Source organism: Leucopleurus acutus, assembly GCF_964270905.1.
Source record: "Leucopleurus acutus genome assembly, chromosome: 5".
Classification (NCBI taxonomy): Eukaryota; Metazoa; Chordata; class Mammalia; order Artiodactyla; family Delphinidae; genus Leucopleurus; species Leucopleurus acutus.
Genome location: NC_139147.1, coordinates 125,104,009 through 125,126,913, shown reverse-complemented (window position 1 = coordinate 125,126,913; position 22,905 = coordinate 125,104,009). Strand labels below are relative to the sequence as shown.

The following is a 22,905-nucleotide window of genomic DNA, read 5'->3' as shown; positions in this document are numbered from 1 at the left end:
ATATTCTTCTGTTAAACACGACTTTATTGTTTAGGACTACATACCACTACCATGCATCATGTTAAGGTATTAATGTTGTGGCCTAGCTGTGCACTGGGTGCGTGGGTAGTTTGTAGTACTATATACAAACACACCACCAGTCTAGTCAGTATCAAAGGACTGATTCAGTTAGAATGTTTTTTTTCCTATATACCAATATAACATTGTAAGGTGTTTGTTATGATACTATATTTATGGTGATGCCTATATAAATCATAATTGATAATTAATATAGTTATTTTAATTATAAGAACTAAACTTTTTTAGTTGAAAAAATAATTATGGACAGATTTTTAACAGAATCAAGTGGAGATGATAACATCTGAGAGTACAATAATTGGAACAGTAAAGAAAAGAGACTGAAAGAACGTATGCCACAAATTTCCTAATGAATGCTACTATAATTTGCTATAAAGAACTCTTACAATTCAACAATAAAAGACAAAAAAGTCAATTTAAAAATGGGCAAAGGATGTGAGTAGGCATTTCTCCAAAACAGATATGCAAATGGACAATAAGCCTATAAAAAGACAGTCATCATTAGTCCTTAGGGGAACACAAATCAAAACCACAATGAGATATCCCTTTAGGATATTCACAAAGTTGTGTCACCATCTCGACAATCAATTTTAGAACATGTTCATCACCCCACTGAGAAATACCATACCCATTGTCAATCACTCCCCATATCTCCTCTCTGCCCTGAGTCCCTACTCCACTACAATCCAATTCCTAGGCAACCACTCATCTACTTTCTGTCTTTATGGACTTGCAGATTCTGGACATTCCATGTAAATGGAATTGTATATTTTGTGATGTTGTGTTGCAGCAGAGTAGGGGCTCAGGGCGGGGAGTGATTGCCAACGGGGTTTCTCAATGGGGTGATGAACATGTTCTAAAATTGACTGTGGAGATGATGACACACTCTGTGAATATCCTAAAAATCATTGAATTGTATGCTTTAAAATGGTGAATTTTATGGCATGTGAATTATATCTCAATAAAGCTGTTATTTTAAAAAGTTGTTATATAAAAAATCTTTTAGGATAATAAAGGAGATGACGATAGGACGCATTTTCAGCAAATACATAATGAACATATTAAGAAGTTTCCTTTCAACAGTCAAAAAAGAATTAAAGTCACCGAAACCAAAATTAACCATACAACAAAAACTTTTAAAATAATTTTTTAGCAAAATCTGAGCTTATAATTTTGGCCACCTATAAAACATTTTGAAGTGTTGCACAAAAACAGAAACTGTCCTTACATGAAATAAATTATTTGTTATGGAAATTTTATTGGAAAATTATGAGAAAACAAAAGTTATTTTTATAAAAAAGTGAAAGATCTTCAATTAAGTCCATGAACAACTGCCTGGAGAATACAAGACCTTTCTTATAACATCAAAGATGAACTGATTTAATTTTAAAAACTGCAAATACGTTTCTTTATCTTTAGATGAATCATATCTCAATTAACACTTTGGGAATGTTCTGTCTCAGAGGACTTCCAGATTTACCAAGAAATGTTGACAATTTGAGGTCTTAAAATAAAAATATCACACTTATGGTGTGTCTTTGAATTTTACATATCTATCAAAGAAGAATTTCAGCTAGATATGAAAAAATCATTTTTTTCCACAATGGAAGGTGCTCTAGCTTTGTAACGTCAAAAATCCAGATTTACTGGAATGTTCAAAAAACTGATGTTTCTCATTGCTTTGTTATACTGTATAATACATATTAGAAATGTGCTCAGTTTTCTGAAGCAGACTATGACAGTGTCATGAATATAGTTGTTAAAATTATACAGCACCTGTGTAAATACTATACCAGTTTGCAGAACCACTGAAACAAAATGACTTTAACAATCTTGTGTTTTTTGCCAATGCTTATTGGTTGAGCCATGGAAGGGTTACAAAGACTAACTGTACTGTTAACCTGGATATTAAATAAAATATATTAAAATGTATTTCATTGGTTTCTTTTTACTTTTCAACTTGGCTACATGAAAATGCTAAATTATATATGTGGCTTGCATTACATTTCTATTCGAGACAGCTGTACTAATATATCCCTCAGACCTTCTTCTAAAACACATGCTAGCCTTGAACAAATGACCATTTTAGGAAAGATGACTAAAATAAGGATGACTGAGTAGCCTCTATATAACAAGTACTAAAATAGATGTTTTATACAAACTATTTCACATTTAACAGGTGAGGAGTTTGAGTAGTTATTTAACTTGCTCAAAGTCACGCAAATAGTAGTAGTAGTGAGATTCAAATTGAAATCTCTCTGGTTCCAAAGCCTATGCACTCACATCATTCCCTATATATACTCTAAAATACCTGCCACTATGGCTATACTTGTTCTCAAGAGAAACCTAATATATGAATATAGTAGAGGAGACCAATTTTAAATGTATGCAGACCTAAAGGGAAATGAGTTTCAGTAAAGAATCCTCACTTTCTTTTCCTGTAGTTCTTTATTTAGCATTAACAGATTTTGTGGTTTTCTTGAAGTAAAAACATAATTCTAAGCATCCACAAACTCTCATTTGGACATGGGATCCCCACAGACAAATTCCTCCCACCCTTTCTCCAATGGCCTCCAGAAGCCTCAGGAGGGGCCCAGTGTTGAAGATCGTGCTCCTTAGGGGTAGAGAGAAAGAGCAAAACTAGAGAAATCCTGTGTTTTATTCTCTTCCCTAATCCAAACCATGTTCAGTCAGAGGTTAATCTCAAATCCACCTGCCTCCATTTCCCAAGACCAATTTAAAAATTTCTATCTAAAAAGAAGGATGGAATTAGACAAGGGGACTTCACTTTACTAATTCATTATAGAACTATTTTCCTTGGGGTAACTTTCCAAATGTCTCTGACATCTCAGAAGAAATTCAATCTGAGGCCTGTAGGTTTTATTCCTACGTTACTTTCCTTGGCTCTTTAATCTATCTACCAAGCCAGGGAAATACTAATAGAAAAAGCCAGCAATATATTCCATGTAATCTACAGTGATATATTAATCTATATTACCATATAGTGATATAGTAATCTACAGTGATATATATTTCTGGGTAAAGAAAAGTAGGTAGGGGCTTCACTGGTGGTGCAGTGGTTAAGAATCCACCTGCCAATGCAGGGGACATGGGTTCGAGCCCTGGTCCGGGAAGATCCCACATGCTGCGGAGCAGCTAAGCCCGTGAGCCACAACTATTGAGCCTGCGCTCTAGAGCCCGCAAGCCACAACTACTGAAGCCCACACGCCTAGAGTCTGTGCTCCGCAACAAGAGAAGCCACCACAATGAGAAGTCCGCACACTGCAACGAAGAGTAGCCTCTGCTCGCCACAACTAGAGAAAGCCCGCGTGCAGCAATGAAGACCCAATGCAGCCAAAAATAAATTCAATAAATTTTTTTTTAAAAAGTAGGTAAAGTAACAACATAGCTGAGAGCCTATCGTTTTAAAATTTACTTTTCCTCTGTTTCAGAGGTTATACCATGTTTGCAGTTTTCTAAGATTTCCAACTGCTTAACACTTGTATTCAAATATCTGCTGCTTTGATTGCAGCTTCCTTTGCTTTCCCTGAGTTTTCTCATGTATGGAGGCAGAAAGGAATACCAGTCCATAGTATTCAGAAACTGCCTTTCATGAGCTCTCTGGAGGCCTTCTCAAGCCTGAGCCCTAAAATGAGGGTCCAGATGGCGTGCCATAGGTGTGCTGTGCAAAGGGATTACAAAGGTGCCAAGATATTCATCTCTCTCAGCCCTCAGGACAACTGGACAGACCCCAGTGTGGTACACAAACATCACTTTCTGTGTTTCATGAAGAGAAAAACTTTGGACAACACTGCCTTTAAAAAGTGGGTGTTTGGGCTTCCCTGGTGTCGCAGTGGTTGAGAGTCCGCCTGCCGATGCAGGGGACACGGGTTCATGCCCTGGTATGTGAAGATCCCACATGCCACAGAGAGGCTAGGCCCGTGAGCCATGGCCGCTGAGCCTGCGCTCTGCAACGGGAGAGGCCACAACAGTGAGAGGCCCACGTACCGAAAAAAAAAAAAAAAAAGTGAGTGTTAAACAGAGGGCTTCCACCTCTGCAAGAGGCCCATGTCCCATCTGTCTTCCTCCTTTGGTCTTGCTCCCCTAGCTCTACAGGTGTATACGTCCTCCTCCTGTGCTTCCTGTTTATCCCACTTAGGCCTCCAAATCACAGCCCATCTTCCTTCATTTTCCCTTCTCTTTCGCCTTCTTTTTTTAGTAATATAATACTTGTCAGTTAATTCTACACCCTCCTTTTAGAGTACTCCTGCTTCTTCAGGTGATACTAATAACCTATTTGCAGATCTCAAAATCCACCTTGAAGTTCCTACAATCTATCAAGTTAGTATTTACTCTTAGAAAAAAGACTGATAAACTTTGTTCAGTCAATGAACTATGAAAAACTCTCCTCAGGGCAGACTCTTCATCACTTCAAAGTATAAGTGACTTCTAATTTTCCACCTGTGAGAACATTATGTATAATGCAGCCCCTATTTTCTTCCTATATCCTTCTCCCTTAATGAGACATTCAGTCCAAGTATCTGACCTGAGCGTAGTTTGCACCGGCCAAAGTATTATATTTCACTTCAGCTAGACCAATGATGATAGGATTGCTAAGCAAAAAAGTAATTCCTTTCCTCCAAGGTCCTCATTCCTCAATCCCAGATTTTCACTACAAACTCTTGACAACCAGATTCAACACCACCCCCCACCAATGGCCTCAATCCTTTTATTTTTAGTCAGAGAATGCCAGTTTGCACAACTTCAGAGGCAACCTCTCACACCACATTCTACACAAGACATTTCAATGATGGCTATACTAAATCTTCTCTACTCTTACTACGAATCCCAAATGTTCTCTCTTCATCATCTAGATTGGTGGTCAGCAAACTGTTGCCTGTGGGCTACATCTAGCAGGCTTTTTTAAATTAATGTTTTATGGAACACAGCCATGCCAATTCATTTACTTATTGTCTATGGCTCATTTCATGCTACAACAGCAGAGTTGAGCAGTGGTGAGAGACTATACAGACTAAAATGCCTAAATACATACAGTCTGGCCCTTTACAGAAAAAAAGTCAACCAAGTCCTGAATCCAGATTACAACTTATTAACGATATAGAACAAAGGTTTCAAATAATATTCAGCCTGGACTGTATAATATGTTGTAGAGCACTGAGTTTTAGTTGCAAACATTAAAAGTCTGATTTCATTTATAAACCTAACATTCTAACTTCTCAAAAAAGCAGATTTAGCTACAGTGGGCTCACATTCCTCACAGAGTGTACAGTTTAACTGCCCCCTTGAGACTGATGGTACACAGCTCTCCAATTTGCCACAGTTCCCACCTAACCTGCTTTGCTCATTTTCATTATTTTCCTGATTCTGCAAGCTTAACAGTTCACAACCTCTCAAATGAAATTATTCATTTGCCTTCCCTTTACTCTTACATACTATGACTGTTCATTTTAGGCTAGGCTATGGTACCCTGCTACTTGGTCAAACACCAGTTTAGATATGGCCATAAGGTATTCTTTAGATGTGATATTTAAATCAAGAGACTTTGAATAAAACAGATTACCCTTCATAATGTGGGCGGGCCTTGTGCAACTAGTTAAAGACCTTAAGAGCAGAGACTGAAATCTTCAAGAAGGGAGGTATTCTGCCTTCAGGTTGCCTTCACCCTCAACACTGCAACATCAACTCTTCCCTGGGTCTCTGGCCTGCATGCCAGCCTCACAGATTTCAGACTTGCCAGCTTCACAATCGCATGAACCAACTCCTTTAAAATAAATATCTCTCTGCATATAAATGTACATTCTATTGGTTCTGTTTCTCTCTAGAACCCCACCTAATACACATACCTACAACCTCATCACCAGCTTTTCTGTATCAAAGGAAAAAGCGCCTTCCTTCTTTCCAAGGCAAATGATGTCTTTTTGTTCATTTATAGCTCACTCTTGGTCCTGTATGAAGCCCAGCCAAACTGGCTTATAGTACCATAAAAAAGTCTACTCTCTTATATCTATGAACTTTTGCTCAAAGCATACAAGCAGTGGGGTTTTTTTGCCTTTCTGCTTTCCCAAATTTTACTTATTCTTCAACCTCAAGCACAACCCCCATCTGCTTTGTAATGGCTTTCCTGGTTACTCCATCTAAAACAAATTTGCTCCTGTTATCGACTCCTGTATTACTTACTGTCTGTACAGTTTTTAGTAATTACTCTATTGTGACATTATGCCTTAGTGTCTTTTAAGTCTCATATAATTTTTAACTATTAATGTGTTTACATTTAATTTCCCTTACTAGATTGCAAACTCCTGGAAGCTAAGAATTGTGTTCAAAACGTTGTCCTAGGGACTTCCCTGGTGGTCCAGTGGTAAAGAATCCAATCAGCCTTCCAATGCAGGGGACGCAGGTTCGATCCCTAGTGGGGGAATTAAGATCCCACATGCCGCAGGGCAGCTAAGTCTGCGTGCCTCAACTAGAGAGCCCATGTACTCTGAAGCCCACGCGATACAACTGAAGAGAGAAAAAAACCCAGCACGCCACAACTAAAGAGAAGCCCACGCACCTCAACGAAGAGCCTGTGTGCCGCAAAAAAAAAAAAAAAAAAAAATCCCGTATGCTGCAAGGAAGAGCTGACGCAGCCAAGATAAACAAACAAACAAAACCTTGTCCTGTCTCTAGAATCTATCTAACACCATGCCTACCATCTAAAAGACACAGTTTTGAAAATCAGAAGGTCCCTGAAGTTAATTGGTGTAATACTACTTTCTGAATAGAACAAAGCAAGGAGTTGCTCTATCATTAGTTGTTCTCTTCTCATCTTCCCTTCCTTCCTTTTTCACTTCTTTCTTCCCTTCTTCCCTCCATCCCGCTCTTTTTTAAGAGTCCCCAAGGTGCTAGAAGGAATCAGCAACCAGCACAGCTCTGCCATCAGTCCTACTGAGTTTCTGGAGTCAGTACTCTTGGGGCAAGAATACTAGACAATGTACGCTTAATGAAAGCAGATATGCTTAATGAAAGCAGAGAACTTATCTGCTTTATTCTAGTTTATCTATTTTATCTGTTCAGTAACAAAAACAGAACTTGGCAGAAAGTAGGTGCTCAAATATTTGTTAAAAGAACTGTTCCATTTATAAACAATGAAACAGAATAGCCACTGTTTTAATGACTATATTAAAGCACTTTAGATTATTTGGCCTTAGATATCTTTCAACTATTTTGGGTTAGTCAAAGACCATTATTTTTAAACTTTACCATTATTTCTTTAATCAGAGGCGACAACTGTTTTACTCTATATACTTGATTTTTCACTATGACATTTAATCTTTATCTCATATAAATCTGCATACTAATTAGGCTGTACTTTGGCAGGCAGCTAATCCAACCCTACACGCTTTGTGGATATACTCAGTAACTATCTAGTGGTTAGATGACATCAGTAGAACAAATTATAATACTTCAACAAAAGAAAAATACTATTTCTTCTGTGACCGATACTTTGGTGATTATTAAATATACATATTTTAATATAAATGCAACAATATACTTTAACATAAGTGGTAAAGTACAGTCTTGAAAATCTTTATAAAAAAAGAAATTTGTAGTTAAACATATTAGGTAAATTACACATATATCAGGTAGATTTCCAAAGTATATTTGTTTCAAAAGCCCATAGAAACTTTTGTTGTAATTCATGACTCGATAATAACTTTAAAAATTGTAATACAGGACTAGTCGTACCTTTGTTTATGAAATTTTCTAATTTTAGATTCATAGTAATCAATTAGGCAAAGCAACCTAGAAAACAGATAAGTTGAATTATTTTCAAAATGTGGTATTGGAACATTTACTATTCTCTCTATACAATTTCAAATTACAGTGATAAACATACATGTTATCTGCAAATTTATAAAAAATTTAAGTGATTTTTGCCAGAAGCAAGTATCACACTATGCCATATATTTTAATTTTAATGTATATATTTTTAAATAACCACAGACATTAAATCTCAACATATTAAATGCATATTGTCCAAACAGTTCTACCTCTAGCAATCACTCCCACAGAAATATGTGCCTAAGGCTGTAACTCAAGATGAACGAAGTTGCTTGATGCACCATTATTTATGAGTGAAAACTCAGATACAATCTAAATATTTGTCAACAAGGGAAAAGTTAAATAAATAATGGCACATCCATATTATAGAAAATGAAGAGGCATGAGAAGAGACAATGTAAATTTCTACATCCTAATGCGAACTGATAAGGTTTAAAAATGTTGCATAGCAAAATGTATAATATTACTCTATTTTTTTAGGAAAATAGTTATAAATGAATCTGTATATGTATTGAAAATGAATTCTATGGGTTCTTAGCTGAGGGATAATACCACAGCTAGGGGACAGTGTTGGTTGTCACACTGAATAGTTGGGGAGGGGGCGACGATGCTTAAAAGTTCATCAATGAACATGATGAATGCTCATCATGCCCTACACAGTGAAGAATGGTCCCACCCAAAAGCCAACAGCACTATTGCTGTGAAACACTAGGAAGGACAAAAACCAAACTGTTAAAAGTGGTTATCTCTGGGATGTGGAAATTAGGAGGGGTAAGCAGGTCTATAACATTTTACTTTACATACTTTTATATTGTTTGAATTTCTAAAAGCACATATTGCTTTTGTAATTCAAAAAATCCTCAAAGAAAAATAAAATAACACTATACTTTCACATATTATTCTTTTTAAAGCAAGAATGTATAGTATTTCACTCCTATCTTGGGAAACTTTTTTTTTCAGCGCTAATTCAACCAACTGTGCTTTTAATATCATAACTTTCCAGATTATCCTTCCTCTTCAACTTTCCCCATCCCAACACGTACCAGCTTTCATATTATCCTGCAAATGTGCTTTAATTTCCTTTATATACTTCACAAGCCCTCTCACCCCTTCCTTCCCCCATGCTACCATTCCATTTCTATCTTTTTCCTTCATAGCAAACTTCATTCATCCTGAATGACTGTTACCTCTACTTTCAATAAACTTTTAAAGAGGACTTACCAGGAATTCTGAGCAAATAAGACAGTGGGAAGGCAAACACAAACCAATGAGGTGGCATGTAACACTTCTTACTACCCTCTCCTTTTTCAAACACTCTTGTTCCTTGGTTAGCCTGACACCCAAACGTAACTCCTCTTCTGTCTCTTCTTTCTCTCTCTAAATTTTAAAGTTCTCTGGAGTTCAGCCTTTCTAACTGTAGGCCTGATATCTCTCTGTGGCTGACATAAAGTACCTAATGTTCGTAAATGAACCCATTATCCTCCTTCCCCATTCCCCAAACCTAGCTTGAAATCTGGCTATCTTTGACTGCTCTCCTTCTTTCAACATCTACAGTCAGTCAGTCTAGACAATTCCTGTCCATCTCTGCAGTATCTCTCTCCTTTCTTTTTTCTTTATAGACCTCTGTTATCTACCAACTAGACTATTAAAACCGATCACTAATTTTGTCTGTCTCTGGGTTTAATTTCTTTGCTCATAAATCCTGGGCTTTTTTAATCCTGCTACACAGAAAGTAGAACCTAAACTCTTCAGCCTGGAGTTGAAGCCCCTCAAAGTTTCAGCACACCTTTCCTTCCATACTGTCTCCTAAGATACCATCACCTTGTGCACCCTACGCTCCAGACCTCTCGGACTACCTGGACTACTTGCCACTCCCAAAAACGTTTTGTTTCCCAGACACCATATTTCTCTAACTAGAATACCCTTTTCCTCATTAACGTCTATTAAAACTACAATTCCTCTTGGACATGCACTAGAACACAGCAGGGAATGACACGGAGTCTTTGGCTTCATTGAGCTTACAGCATCATGGGGAATACAGATGCCAGAACAAATTAATACAAATGTAATGAGAATTACAACACACAAAATTCAAACTACCATCAACTGCTCCCTTTAAGGAACATGATATGTCTTCCCGTCTGCAAATAAATTTTAAAGCATTCGTCTAGGACTTCAACACACCTCAGGAGAATTGTTCCTGGGTATTGCATATTTACTGTTATGACTGTGTATGGAATTTTCCTCCCATTACATTTTCTGCTAGGTTATTATTGGTGTAAAACAAAAGCTATTGATTTTTATAGATTTATTTTGTAAACTGGACACCTTATTAAACTCTTTTATTGTGTTTTTAAAAAAATTCTACAGTTCCTAATAATCTAGTTTACAAGTCACCTCCTTCATGAAGTCTTTCTGGTCATCCCCATCTTTCTCAGTGGAAACTAAGCTTTCCTCATGCCACGCCAGTTAGTATCCTGTCTGCCTTACCATTACAGCACATACCAATGTGCCTTTTATTTTACTTACCTGAGTATGTGTCTATCTACCCAACAAGCTATCAGGTCCATAAATGCAGCAAACATCGCTTTACTCATCTGTGTATGTCCTATACTGTTTTGTCCCAATGCCTCTGTAAATTTTGACAATAGCTGTAGTGGCTACAACTGATGCATTTTTATATAAGGGTTAATTCACAATTTTTAAGTTCTGTGCTCAAACTGAAAATTTGTTTTATTAAAAACCAAATAGGGCTTCCCTGGTGGCGCAGTGGTTGGGAGTCTGCCTGCCGATGCAGGGGACGCGGGTTCGTGCCCCGGTCCGGGAGGATCCCACGTGCCGCGGAGCGGCTGGGCCCATGAGCCATGGCCGCTGAGCCTGCGCGTCCGGAGCCTGTGCTCCGCAACGGGAGAGGCCACGGCGGTGAGAGGCCCGCGTTCAGCAAAAAAAAAAAAAAAAAAAAAAACACCAAATGAAGTGGAGAATCTCTAGGCCATCAGACAAATTCACACCTGAATTAGCTTGACTTCATCTGGTACTCGGTAAGTTTTCTCAATGCTTCTCTCCCTTTTTCTTGCCCTCTCACTCATTCAAAGTGCCTGTTATTTTGTTTTTGTTTTCATTCCTCTTCCTCTATCTCTCTTCTTACCTTATTCTCCCACTGTAATTATCTCTCTCCTTCTTTTTGTTCTTCCTTACTCCTATTTTCCTTTCTTTGCTTTTCTATTTATTCACACCTAGCTCCAACTACATTTTGTTATTTAAATTATTTATTATTTATATTTTTATCCTAGTTCGTCCTTCAAAAGGATAAAAATTGTATATATATATTTGTGTACATGTATGTGTGCATTATCTCTCAAATAATTATTGAAACAATCTATAGTTTCAACTTGTTTTTAACTTATATGTGACTTCATTTACTTTTATAGTATAAAACAGACATACCTAATTAGTAAAAATCCCCAATCCTACTATGTAAACACATAAGACTAGTTAAAATGTAACTAGTTTATACTATTAAGTGAAAAGAACAAGGTGCTATCTTTTATACAAAGAAATATAATATCCATACTGTTTGTATTTGCTAAAAATAACACTAAAAAAGTTATCTATAGGGAGAAGTAAGGAATAGGTTAAGGGGACGGGAATGAAAACAAAACCTCTCCAAATATAAATAATTACAGTTTTGACTTTATAATTGTATAAACGTCTTACATATTCAAAAGTAAATAAATTTTAAAAGCCAGCCCTAAAAACTGAAAACAAACTGAAACAAGTAAACCTAACTGTATATTAATTTGGTGCCACAAACACACAGAAAAGAAATATTTCAAGATATTTTAGAACACTATATTTTGACTAAAGTGGAATATAGTACCCATAGTGGAATATATTATTAATGTCGAAGATAATTGCAAAGAAATTTAAATTTCATTCAGTTGGCTTATTGTTAGTAGCAATACTGGTATTATTATTTTGAAACGTTTTCTATATTATAGGATAAAGCAAATAAATAATTATATTATTCTTAGGAATAAGGATTTTCAGTGTAAAAGAAAACCGTTACAAATGTAAAATCAGAGTTTAAATAAAAACCCAGTAGTGTTAACTTCAGTTAGAAATTTTTCTCAGAAATATATATAGTTCCTGGTACTTGCCACTAAAAAGCCCTAAAATCAATGACAACGTAAGATAAGCAACCTAAGCACTCAAACTGTGGTCTCTAAAATCCATTCCTGACTAAAAGGAACAAGAGCTCTTTTGAGAAATGTCTAATTAATTCATTTTAAATGAGTTAATTTTAAATGTTCAGTGTTAGTTTTAACAAATACCTAACTCCATTCCTCAAAAGAGCTCCTAGGGCAAAACAATGTTCAGGATGTATCTTCTGCCTAAAAGTAAGAAATCTAACAAAGATTAATGGAGTTGGGTCTAAGGGATATAATACCAACATGATAAAGATCCCACCGGCCAAAGACAAGATAATTTGATCATTAAAAGCCCACGAGTTAATAACAACCTTTGAAAAAAGAGAGAGAGGCACAAACAAAAAGTCTTATTGCTTATCATTGGAGATCATTAGGGCCACCACTGCTTACTCTAAAAAATTAGAATTAAAATGAAAGAACTGAGCATTGCACTTCCCTGTAACAAACCATATAGGGCAACCAAATAGCCCCTATTCAAAAGGAAAGGTTCTTTTTTTTAATGGAAGACTTCTGGGAAAAAAAGAAAAAGAAAAAAAAGGGGTAGCAGAATTGAAAATAAGATCATCAATGGGGGAAACCATTAGATGAAAGGATGATGAGAAATTTTATAGTGGAAGGATCAGATTGTTATTATTTAAACCCCTGAACAATCTCATCATCCCTGAGAGTAGGTCAACTAGACATTATGTGCCTCCTGATATGTTATAATTAGAAGCATAAATTACCACCTATGAAGTATTTCGCCAAAAATACTTGCATCTGAATTTAGCTCTAACTTCCAGTTTAGAGGGAACATAGGAGATAGAAGAATAAATTAAATGACATAGTAAGGAAGCAAACAGACAAATCTAGCATGTACTTCTCTAGGACAACTGACCATTTTCTTCAAAAAGTTAATGACATTTAAAACAAACAAACAGCAGAGAAGAGGGAGAGGAATACTTCACCAGTTTAAAAGAGATATAACCACACCCAAGATGAAATCTGTTTTTAAAAAAGTGATGACTCTAGCTACATATCAATTTACATAGCAAACATTACTGTCTATCCAAGATGGTATGAGGAACTCTCTTGCAGAGATAGGAGAACACTCTGTTTTGAGTGATGATGCGCTCTTCGTCCTCCTTTGTTAATCTACAGATATCCTTCTGCAAAGAAGCAATAGTCTCTTGTTGCTCCATTCGTTTTTTCTTATAATGCTCACATTTTGCCTGTAAGAAATTTTTCAAAAAATATAATTATGATATATACATCAAGGACATGCTGTCCGAACAATATTGTACACAAAGCTATCCTCACAATTTCTATCAGGCTGCTTCATTCAAGAACCTCAGTACTGAGCCTGTCTTTAAATGGGTGCAAGCTCCAGGAACACTGATATGTCAGAAATGCAAAAACTATAACAAGTAAAATCAGTGTAAAATGGGGAAAATATAGCTTATAATTGCATGCATTCAAGGTTTCATAATAAGTAAAAGAACTCAATCTCCATAAAACTGATATAATTTTATATATATGTTTAGATGAAAATAATAATCAGAAAGAGACCAATATTAAGGATGTCAAAAAGAACCAAGAATTAAAATTAATATTCTTAAGTGATCAACGATAATTCAGGATTTCAGATGGTTTAATCACCTTAGGCATTCATGTAATGTGGTAGACTGCAAACTCAGAGAAACCAGGAATTTGTTCAGAAATAATATGTACCCCAAGATTTATACAAGGGAATGTAAATCTTGAATACTCTCTTGCCTTCAGTGAAATATCACCAGCCTGGTTTTCCTTTATTCGATAGTTTCCATCCCTCAGTGTCCTTAGAAAGCTCATAATCAACAGTACCATCATTGTTATTATTAATACACTTTTTATAAAGCTCAGTGAGAAACCCTATCCCCATCTGGCCTGCACAATACTAAGACACACCACTTTCAGAAGACAATGCCATAACTAAGCACATGTTCACCTGCGGATAGGGTCAAGTTTGCACAGACTTAAGAGACCCTCAGGGGAAAAAGGAGACTCAGCTCCTGGTACCATACCATCTGTCAGTAACCACCAGCTATACCCAGAACTTATCCTCTGCCTCAGCCCCACCTTGGAAGCCAGGCAGGAGCTCTACAGCCAAGTGACTTGGGTCCCAATTCCACCTCTATAAATTAGCCATGAAACTAGAATGATTGAATTTTTCAAGGTTGCAGGGTGTAAAAGCAAGATACAAGAATCAACTGTATCTCTCCTAAGACATTCTATGAGGTCAGTGTTACCCTAATACCAAAACCAGACAACACACAAAAAAGAGAACCACAAACCAATATCCCTTAAACAATGATGCAAAAACTCAACAAAATACTAGCAAACCAAACTCAGCAGCATATTAAAAGGATGATATACCATGACCAAATGGGATTTATTCCTGGAATGCAAGAAAGGGTTTTTCATACGTTGAACCAATGTAATAGACTACATTAACAGAATAAAAGGAAAAAAAACATGATCATCTCAATTGATGGGGTCTGTGTGCTGCAACTACTGAGCCTGTGTGCTGCAACAACTGAAGCCCATGTGCCTAGAGCCCGTGCTCCACAACAAGAGAAGCCACTGCAATGAGAAGCCATGCACCGCAACGAAGAGTAGCCCCTGCTCGTCACAACTAGAGAAAGCCCAGGCACAGCCACAAAGACCCAACGCAGCTAATAAATAAATAAATAACAAAACGACAAAAAAACACAAAAAACCAAATTGCCTAAAGGCTTGGGCCTCTGAGATAATACCCAAAGACCCACAGGAATAAAAGATTATCTCTGTTCCACTGATGTTATGTACATAGTTTCCAAAAGACAAAAGTGGGACTATAAATCTGCCACACAGCAGAGTCACTGAACTCCCAGTTCCCTGACAGATACAGATAAAGGCCTGACACACATTCCTAAGTTATTTTTGCAGGAAGCAGACCCCCGCCAGAGGAAAACTGCTGACTGCAAGCATGTAGACACCAGACTGGTTGAAACTAGAAGGTTGATGATACTTGAAACTTCACCTTGATGCCAACCAGTGCAAGAATTGAGCACAAGCTGATCAGGCACTGTGCGGCCCCTCCCTCACCCAGCCTTGAAAACCCTTTCCCTGAAAGTCCTCAAGGAGTTGGCACTCTTTTCCACCTTCTCCCTTGTACTCAAGCTATCCTTTCAATAAAAAGCTTTGCTTGCCTAAGAATCTTGAGGGAGCAATATTCATTTCTATGGTATTACTGTCCAAGAATCTGGAGAGGGCACAGTAACAATTTTAACAGCCCATGCCATCCTTCCTATATCTCTTTCCTCCCTACCTAGATATCAGTTACTTATAAGGCAGTCATGTATTAGGAATATCTTGCTGACTTTAATATACATTAGATCTATTTTTTCATTTGGCCCTAAAAAACACTCAATTTCATGGCTCCCTGTGTATTTTAGAAAGCTAAAGTCAATAGAGGAATCCAACACAAAGTAAAAAAAAAAAAATTGAAGCTAAAGAACTTGTGGAGAAGTGTAAAAAAGAGCTTGGTGGCTTTACATCAGATAGTTTGGATAATACATAATAATTAGGGCACAGAATATACAGCTAAATTTTTTTCCTACTTTTTAAAAGTTTAAATAGTAACAGGAAGGAAGTATTTTGTGCTATTTCAACTGTCAGCAGTAAATACAGGCATGGAGAGAAAATAAAAATAAATATGGAATTGAAATATACACTAATAATATAAGTTGGAGAATGTCAAAAATTGTTTTATGATTGTTACAATGTCATGGAATAAGGTAAAAAATACAAAGTAAAATTACATTTTGAGAAGTCAAGAATGCATATTTTAATCTTTGAGGTAACCACTAAAAGAAGAGTAAAAATCAGTTTCCTGATCCATATACTCTCTATGAAGAAAGAAGAGGGAGAACTACCTGATACTGTTCACGTTGACTTAAAACTGAAAGTATCTGCTTAGATCTTTAGAGGACCCAAACGTTTATCGAACTTTATACACAGAAGCTAAGTACAGAAAAAGGGAAACTGTACTGAAGAACATAGAAACTGCAAATACAATGTTGTCTTTTAGTTTCTGCGTTTCCCCAGAAATCTCTCAACAGCAATCTCTCAAGAGCAATCTTTCAAAATATTATTGTCAAACATCTGTTAATTTCCTAGATGTCTTTGCCACATACACACAAAATCAATGTTTCCTTTCTCTCAACTGCAAAATATGCAGCACTAAACCATTCTAAAATTGGAAACAAGCATATGCCAAAAGAAGAAAAATGTGCCTCAAACTGTGAAATAATTGTTCTCCAGGAGCACTTCCATTTTCCTCAAAAAAGCACAGATTAACTAGTACAGTACAGAATATATGACTAGTCTGTAATAGAACTGGACAATCAGGCAACATTGAGGGGCAGCAGTTCCTTGGGTTTGCCAATTTCTGTTACATTCTATAAAAAGTACCCTTTAGAGGCTTCCCTGATGGCTCAGTGGTTGAGAGTCCGCCTGCCGATGCAGGGGACACGGGTTCGTGCCCCGGTCTGGGAAGATCCCACATGCCGCGGAGCGGCTGGGCCTGTGAGCCATGGCCACTGAGCCTGTGCGTCCGGAGCTTGTGCTCCGCGACGGGAGAAGCCACAGCAGTGAGAGGCCCGCGTACCGCAAAAAAAAAAAAAAAAAGTACCCTTTAGGTACTTAAAAAACAAACAAACAAGCAACTAATTTCAGTTGAGCAAAATAGCATAGACACCCTACCCCAACACCAGGTTTTCACACCCCAATCCTAATTCTGTCTGTCCCCCACGGCAGACTGGAACATGAGACCTCCTCTGTACCAATTTATAAGCTATATAACAAATCTCTGGGACCTGAAACAAAAAGTTAATGGCCCATAATTCATTTAAAACAGATGAACTACTTGACAGAAAATACATGCCACTCCAAGTCACTTCTTACCAATGAATCCTCAAGCATCTATTCTTTCAACTGCCTAAAACCCTGGTACATTCATAAGTCTTATATTTTAATAATTTGACTTTGTGATTTTTTATAGATCAACCTCTCTGAAAAAAAATAGGCATTGTCCTTAGAAAAAAAACAACACTGCTCTCCCCTGCCCTCATCTCCCTCTCTCAGTACCACCTGATGGCTGCTTTCTCACATCAGTAAGTTGATGAGTTAAAGAGCTTCAGGTTTCCGCACGGTCCTATATCTGAGAGCAAGGTCAAAATCAAATGCATACAGAAATATTTCCAAAATCCCCCTCCCTGTAGAGAGAGTTTGAATGTACCGTTGATGAGGAAAGCAACCTAACAAAGCAAACCTAAAAATGTAAAGTTCTGGGCTTCCTTGGTGGAGCAGCGGTTAAGAATCTGCCTGCCAATGCAGGGGACAAGGGTTTGAGCCCTGGTCCAGGAAGATCCCACATGCCGCGGAGCAACTAAGCCCGTGCACCACAACTACTGAGCCTGCACTCTAGAGCCCGTGAGCCACAACTACTGAGCCCACGTCCCACAACTACTGAAGCCCGCGTGCCTAGAGCCCGTGCTCCACAACAGAAGCCACCGCAATGAGAAGCCCGTGCACCGCAATGGAGAGTAGCCCCCGTTCGCCGCAACTAGAGAAAGCCCGCGCCCAGCAACAAAGACCCAACACAGCCAAAAATAAATAAATAAATTTATTAAAAAAAAAAAAAGTAAAGTTCTAACAGTAAAAGATTTTGTTGACTGATGAATAACAGAAACAGACTTGGCCATCAAAGAATGACAGTGTCTTCTCCAGAACGATGATCAATACCAGCAGGTAGAGTACTGTCCACCCCAAGCTGGCAGCCTAAATGAGGGCAGAACACCAACTGTCTGAGGCCTCATACCAGAACTTCTTAGTATCTCTGGCTGATTCTCTCTGGCTCCTGAAATTTATATTAACTCATCAGATCCTTTCAATGCTGCCAGTATAAACTGAGGGGACATCCAGATGCTGCCTTGAGGAGTAGTGGTCCCTTTTAGGCAGCCTGAACTCTCTGTGTGCAATAGTGTTGTGCCGACAAAAAGCATTTATAATGATATAATGTTTCTAAGTATCTGTAATGTCTCATAAAACTAAATACTGGTTATCACTACAAAAAATTTATTTCGTTTAATCATAATAAACACCAGAGGTTTGAAATAAGAGGTTTTTTACATTAGGAAATTAAGTATTCAATGTTATAACATTGTTATTTCAATAAAAAGTAATAAAACAACTTAAAATCACAAAGTATATTCCATATAAATATTATGTAAATTTAACTCAATAATTCAAGTATTTATTGAGCATCTACAACTAATAATAAAGCAGACACTTTCTTAGCCCTAACCAAAATAGACAAAAATATTTGCCCTCATGGAGCTTACATTCTAACACAGAGATATATAAACAAAACAAAGTGTATATAGTATATTAGCATGTTAGATGGTGCTAAGAACTATGGATAAAACAAAGCACAGAAGGCAATATGATATGTGGGGGATAGGACTGCCAACTGTAAGCAAAGTAGTCAAAAAAGGAATCCCTGAGAGATTGTGATGTGACACTTGAGTAAGGAGACAGAAAACAAACCATGCAGCTATCTCTAAAAAAGCATGCATGGCAGAGGGAAAAAGAAGAACAAAATGTACAAAATCCCTGAGGTGAGAATGGTCAAGGAAAATTTCAAAGAAAAGCAAGAATGTCATCGTGGCTTGAGGAGAATATGCAAGAGGTATAGTAGATGAAGTCAGAAGGTAACACGGGGCCAGATCATGTAAGGCCATGGTAAGAGTTTTGGATTTTCCTCTTAAAAAACAAAAAGGAAAGTCATTGGAGTGTTTTGAGCTACTATGTTGAGAGCACATTGAAAAAGGCAAGGGTGGGAGTAGGGAAACCAAGAGAGAAGCAGGAAAGAAATGAAGGTGACTTGGACCAGAATGGAGACTAAAAGAAGAAAGTTTGGGAAGGAAATTCAGGAACTCAGTTTTAGACATGTAAAAAAGTTCTAGATGTCTATTAGACATCCAGTAGAGATATCAAGTAGGGTGCAGGATGTGAGTCTGAAATTAAGGGAAGACGTGTGTATTATGGATTTAAAAGTGCTGTGAATTGGACTGAGCATCACCAAGGGAGTTAGAATTTATAGGAAAGAGAAAGGTCTGGGGAATCCAACACTAAGAGGTTAGGAAGATGAGAAGAATCAGCAAAGGAGCTGAAAAATAACCAGTGGGGTTGAGGAAAACCAGAAGAGAGGATGTTCTGGAAACGAAACAAATAAAGTATTTCAAGGCAACAACGATAGGTCAAGTAAGATAAGGGCCACTGAATTAAGCAACATGAAATCACCTGTAACCCTGACAAGCTGTCTTAATACCATCGTGTAAGAAAATGTTTAGCTCAGTACCTGTAAAGCTTTATGCTCCTTTTGAAGTTCTTTTATTTTATTCTGTTGCTGGCAAACCCTATTTAGGGATTCATCCTCCATTTCACCAATTTTGGATTTCACACTCTCCATAATTTGTTCCAAGTCATTAGCTCGTTGTTCCTGATCTGCTGCTCGGCTGTGTTGTAGCTGAAGTTCATTTCTAATAACACATACACAATTCCTCCCTTAGTAATAAAAATAAAACATATCAACAAACATATCCATCTAACACCACAATGAGTTTCTAAAATTTCTTTGCATTCTTAAAATTTCTATCCTATAACACAAACCAACTGAAGAAATATAGGATACCATTACATATCTAAGCTAAGCTATTACCAAAAGATTTACCTACTAAAAACATTTTTAATTTAATATTTAATCACAATGGAAAATTAAATTTCAAGATTTTTTTCAAGGGAGTTATTTTTAGAATGCATACCACTTGTACATAAACAATTGAAAAGAGATCTTTTTTTTCCATTTTCTTACTTAAGCTGCTTATTAGTTTCTATGAGCTCCCGGATCATGTTCTGTTGACGTGATGTTTCTTCCATCAAAGTTTTTAAATTCTCCCTCATCCTTTGTGATGATTGTTTGTCAAAAATGATGAGATCTACATTTTTTGAAATGTAATACACATAGTAAAAATAAAGATAAGGAAAAAAATTTAACATCAAAAATTTTTTAACAGAAAAAGAACATTTTTATCTTAAGAAGCAAGAATAGGACCTGATTACCTTTCGTATCTGTTCTTTTGTCTAGAGATAAAGGTTTTAAGCCATGCATCAGCAACAGCACGTTTATGCTTTCCCATTCTGCTTCTTCCTGCTACAATTACGAGGGAGAAAAGGATCAACTTTAAGATATAAGGTGAAGAAATACCCTTGTATATAATTTCCTTTGCTTCCAAAATAACAGACTTTCTCCAAAAGCTTTAATAGGAATTTTTATACACATATAATGATTAAAATTAAAACAAATTTGTTTCTAACAAAATTAAGAGACTAAAAAGGATGCAAAGAAGCACAGATAATTACATTATATAATTCCAGAATACTCATATATAGGCCTTCATGGATAAATTAAATAAAAATAAAAAACCTTGCAATTTCAGTGAAACAAACAGAATTTAGGTTTTTTGTTTTTTGTTTTTTTAAAGTCTTTATTGAATTTGTTACAATATTGTTTCTGTTTTATGTTTTGGTTTTTTGGCCGCGAGGCATGTGGGTTCTTAGCTCCCCAACCAGGGATCGAACCCACACCCCCTGCATTGGAAGGCCAAGTCTTAACCACTGGACCACCAGGGAAGTCCCACCCTTAGGTTTTTTATTTAACTGAACCAGACCAGGCCCCAATCAAAATAAAAAGCTGCAAATTAGGTTATATTAATTGAAGAGTAAAGGAAGGTTGAGTCACTAAGAAACAAGTGTCACTTTAATCCTGACTAGGGTCACAACAAAATCAAAACATATCTGACTTGACAGAGCCAGTAATTTAGATAGAACTTGTCCATCATACAAGGAACTAACTATGAAAAGGAGTCTGCCCATCCAGGGAACTGATTCTAGTAGAATCATTCTGAAAGACACTCAAGTTTTGTATTGCTGATTCTAAATATGTATTTACACCATAAACCTGAGAGGGTAAGTAACTCTCACTCTCTAGATTAAAAAAGAATAAAAACTAAAATAAATAAAAACCTAACAATGGGAAGAAAAATAAGAACATAAAATATAGATAAGAACAGAAATGGAGATTTTTTTAAATGACACATTTAAATCCATGATCTTAACAGTTTTATAACAGGCTCTTAATTTAAGTACAATGATCAATTTTGAAATCACTGTGTGAGTACTTTGTGTTCTTTTTAAAAATACCTTAAGTATCTTATTTATTTGTGAAAACATAATTTGAGTGAATTTTCAATCTATTTAAATGCTTGAAAAAATATATTTTATACATTTTCATTAGTGTAGAGTATGTAAATATCATAATAACTTCAAGATTAATAATTTAGACAACTTCTCCCCTCCCACCCACCTAGACAATTTTTAAAATTATTCTCCACATCCAAATTCCCCTCAGACATTAAAGTATCTACCAAGACAGATAAGCAACAAGGATACACCATATAGCTAGAGAATTATAACCATTATCTTATTTTATATATATATATATATTTTTTTTTTTTTTTTTTTTTTTTTTTTTGCGGTACACGGGCCTCTCACTGTTGTGGCCTCTCCCGTTGCGGAGCACAGGCTCCGGACGCGCAGGCTCAGCGGCCATGGCTCACGGGCCCAGCCGCTCCGCGGCATGTGGGATCTTCCCAGACCGGGGCAAGAACCCGTGTCCCCTGCATCAGCAGGCGGACTCCCAACCACTGTGCCACCAGGGAAGCCCTTATAATATTTTTTAATGGAGTAAAATTTGTAAAAATACTGATTCACTGTGTTGTACTCCTGAAGCTAATATAGTACTGTAAATCAACCATACTTCAACTATATTTCAATTTTAAAAAAATCTATCAAGACAAAAAACAAATTATTATGATGACTCTCTGATAGCACTATGACTCACAGTGCCAAACAAATCTTTCCTTTTGACTGCTGACTTTCTTCCCTTTCTTTATCCTTTCTATAATCCTCCTCCCTCCCACAACCTTTTCCCTTATTTATGTCTTCTGGTCACAAAGATTAATGACACAGAACTAAAATTATGCTGATAAGCCAAAAGCTCTGTGTGGGTATATAAGTGGATGCCTACTATGACTCATAAAAACAAAATGCTCTATAAATAACAATGTCACACATTTTGAATGACCCAATTACACATATCGTTCTTTGATAGCTCTTTTAAGAGAAAGAAAAACATAACTGTTTGCAAATTCTGAAAATAGGTGAGAATGGTATTTTCCAAAGTATGTGCTGCAGAACACCAGTCTAATGAAATATTCATCAGATTAGTGTTAAGTAAGTAGGAAATACTGTATACTAAAGCCTCTTTTTGGAGACGGATAGTACAGTAAGTCCCCTACATACAAACGAGTTCTGTTCCGAGAGCGTGTTCGTAAGTCCAATTTGTTCTTAAGTCCAACAAAGTTAGCCTAGGTACCCAACTAACACAATCGGCTATACAGCACTGTACTGTAATAAGTTTCTAATACTTTTCACACAAATAATACATAAAAAACAAACAAACACAAAAAATAAACATTTTTAATCTTACAGTACAGCACCTTGAAAAGTACACTAGTACAGTACAACAGCTGGCATGCAGGGGCTGGCATCGAGTGAACAGGCAGGAAGAGTTACTGACTGGAGGAGG

At 36.8% G+C, this 22,905-nt stretch overlaps 1 protein-coding gene across 1 annotated transcript in view; it reads right to left on the bottom strand.

Annotated features, from left to right (window-relative positions):
- Positions 1–22,905, bottom strand: part of CEP70 (centrosomal protein 70) — a 79,734-nt gene that overhangs the window by 34,796 nt on the left and 22,033 nt on the right. Inside the window, exons 5-9 of the mRNA XM_082839031.1 lie at positions 20,319–20,409; positions 20,071–20,194; positions 19,558–19,738; positions 13,176–13,345; positions 7,828–7,884 (exon numbers count right to left, since the gene is read on the bottom strand). Coding sequence (XP_082695157.1) covers positions 7,828–7,884; positions 13,176–13,345; positions 19,558–19,738; positions 20,071–20,194; positions 20,319–20,409 — 623 coding nt within the window. The remainder of the gene's footprint in view (positions 1–7,827; positions 7,885–13,175; positions 13,346–19,557; positions 19,739–20,070; positions 20,195–20,318; positions 20,410–22,905) is intronic.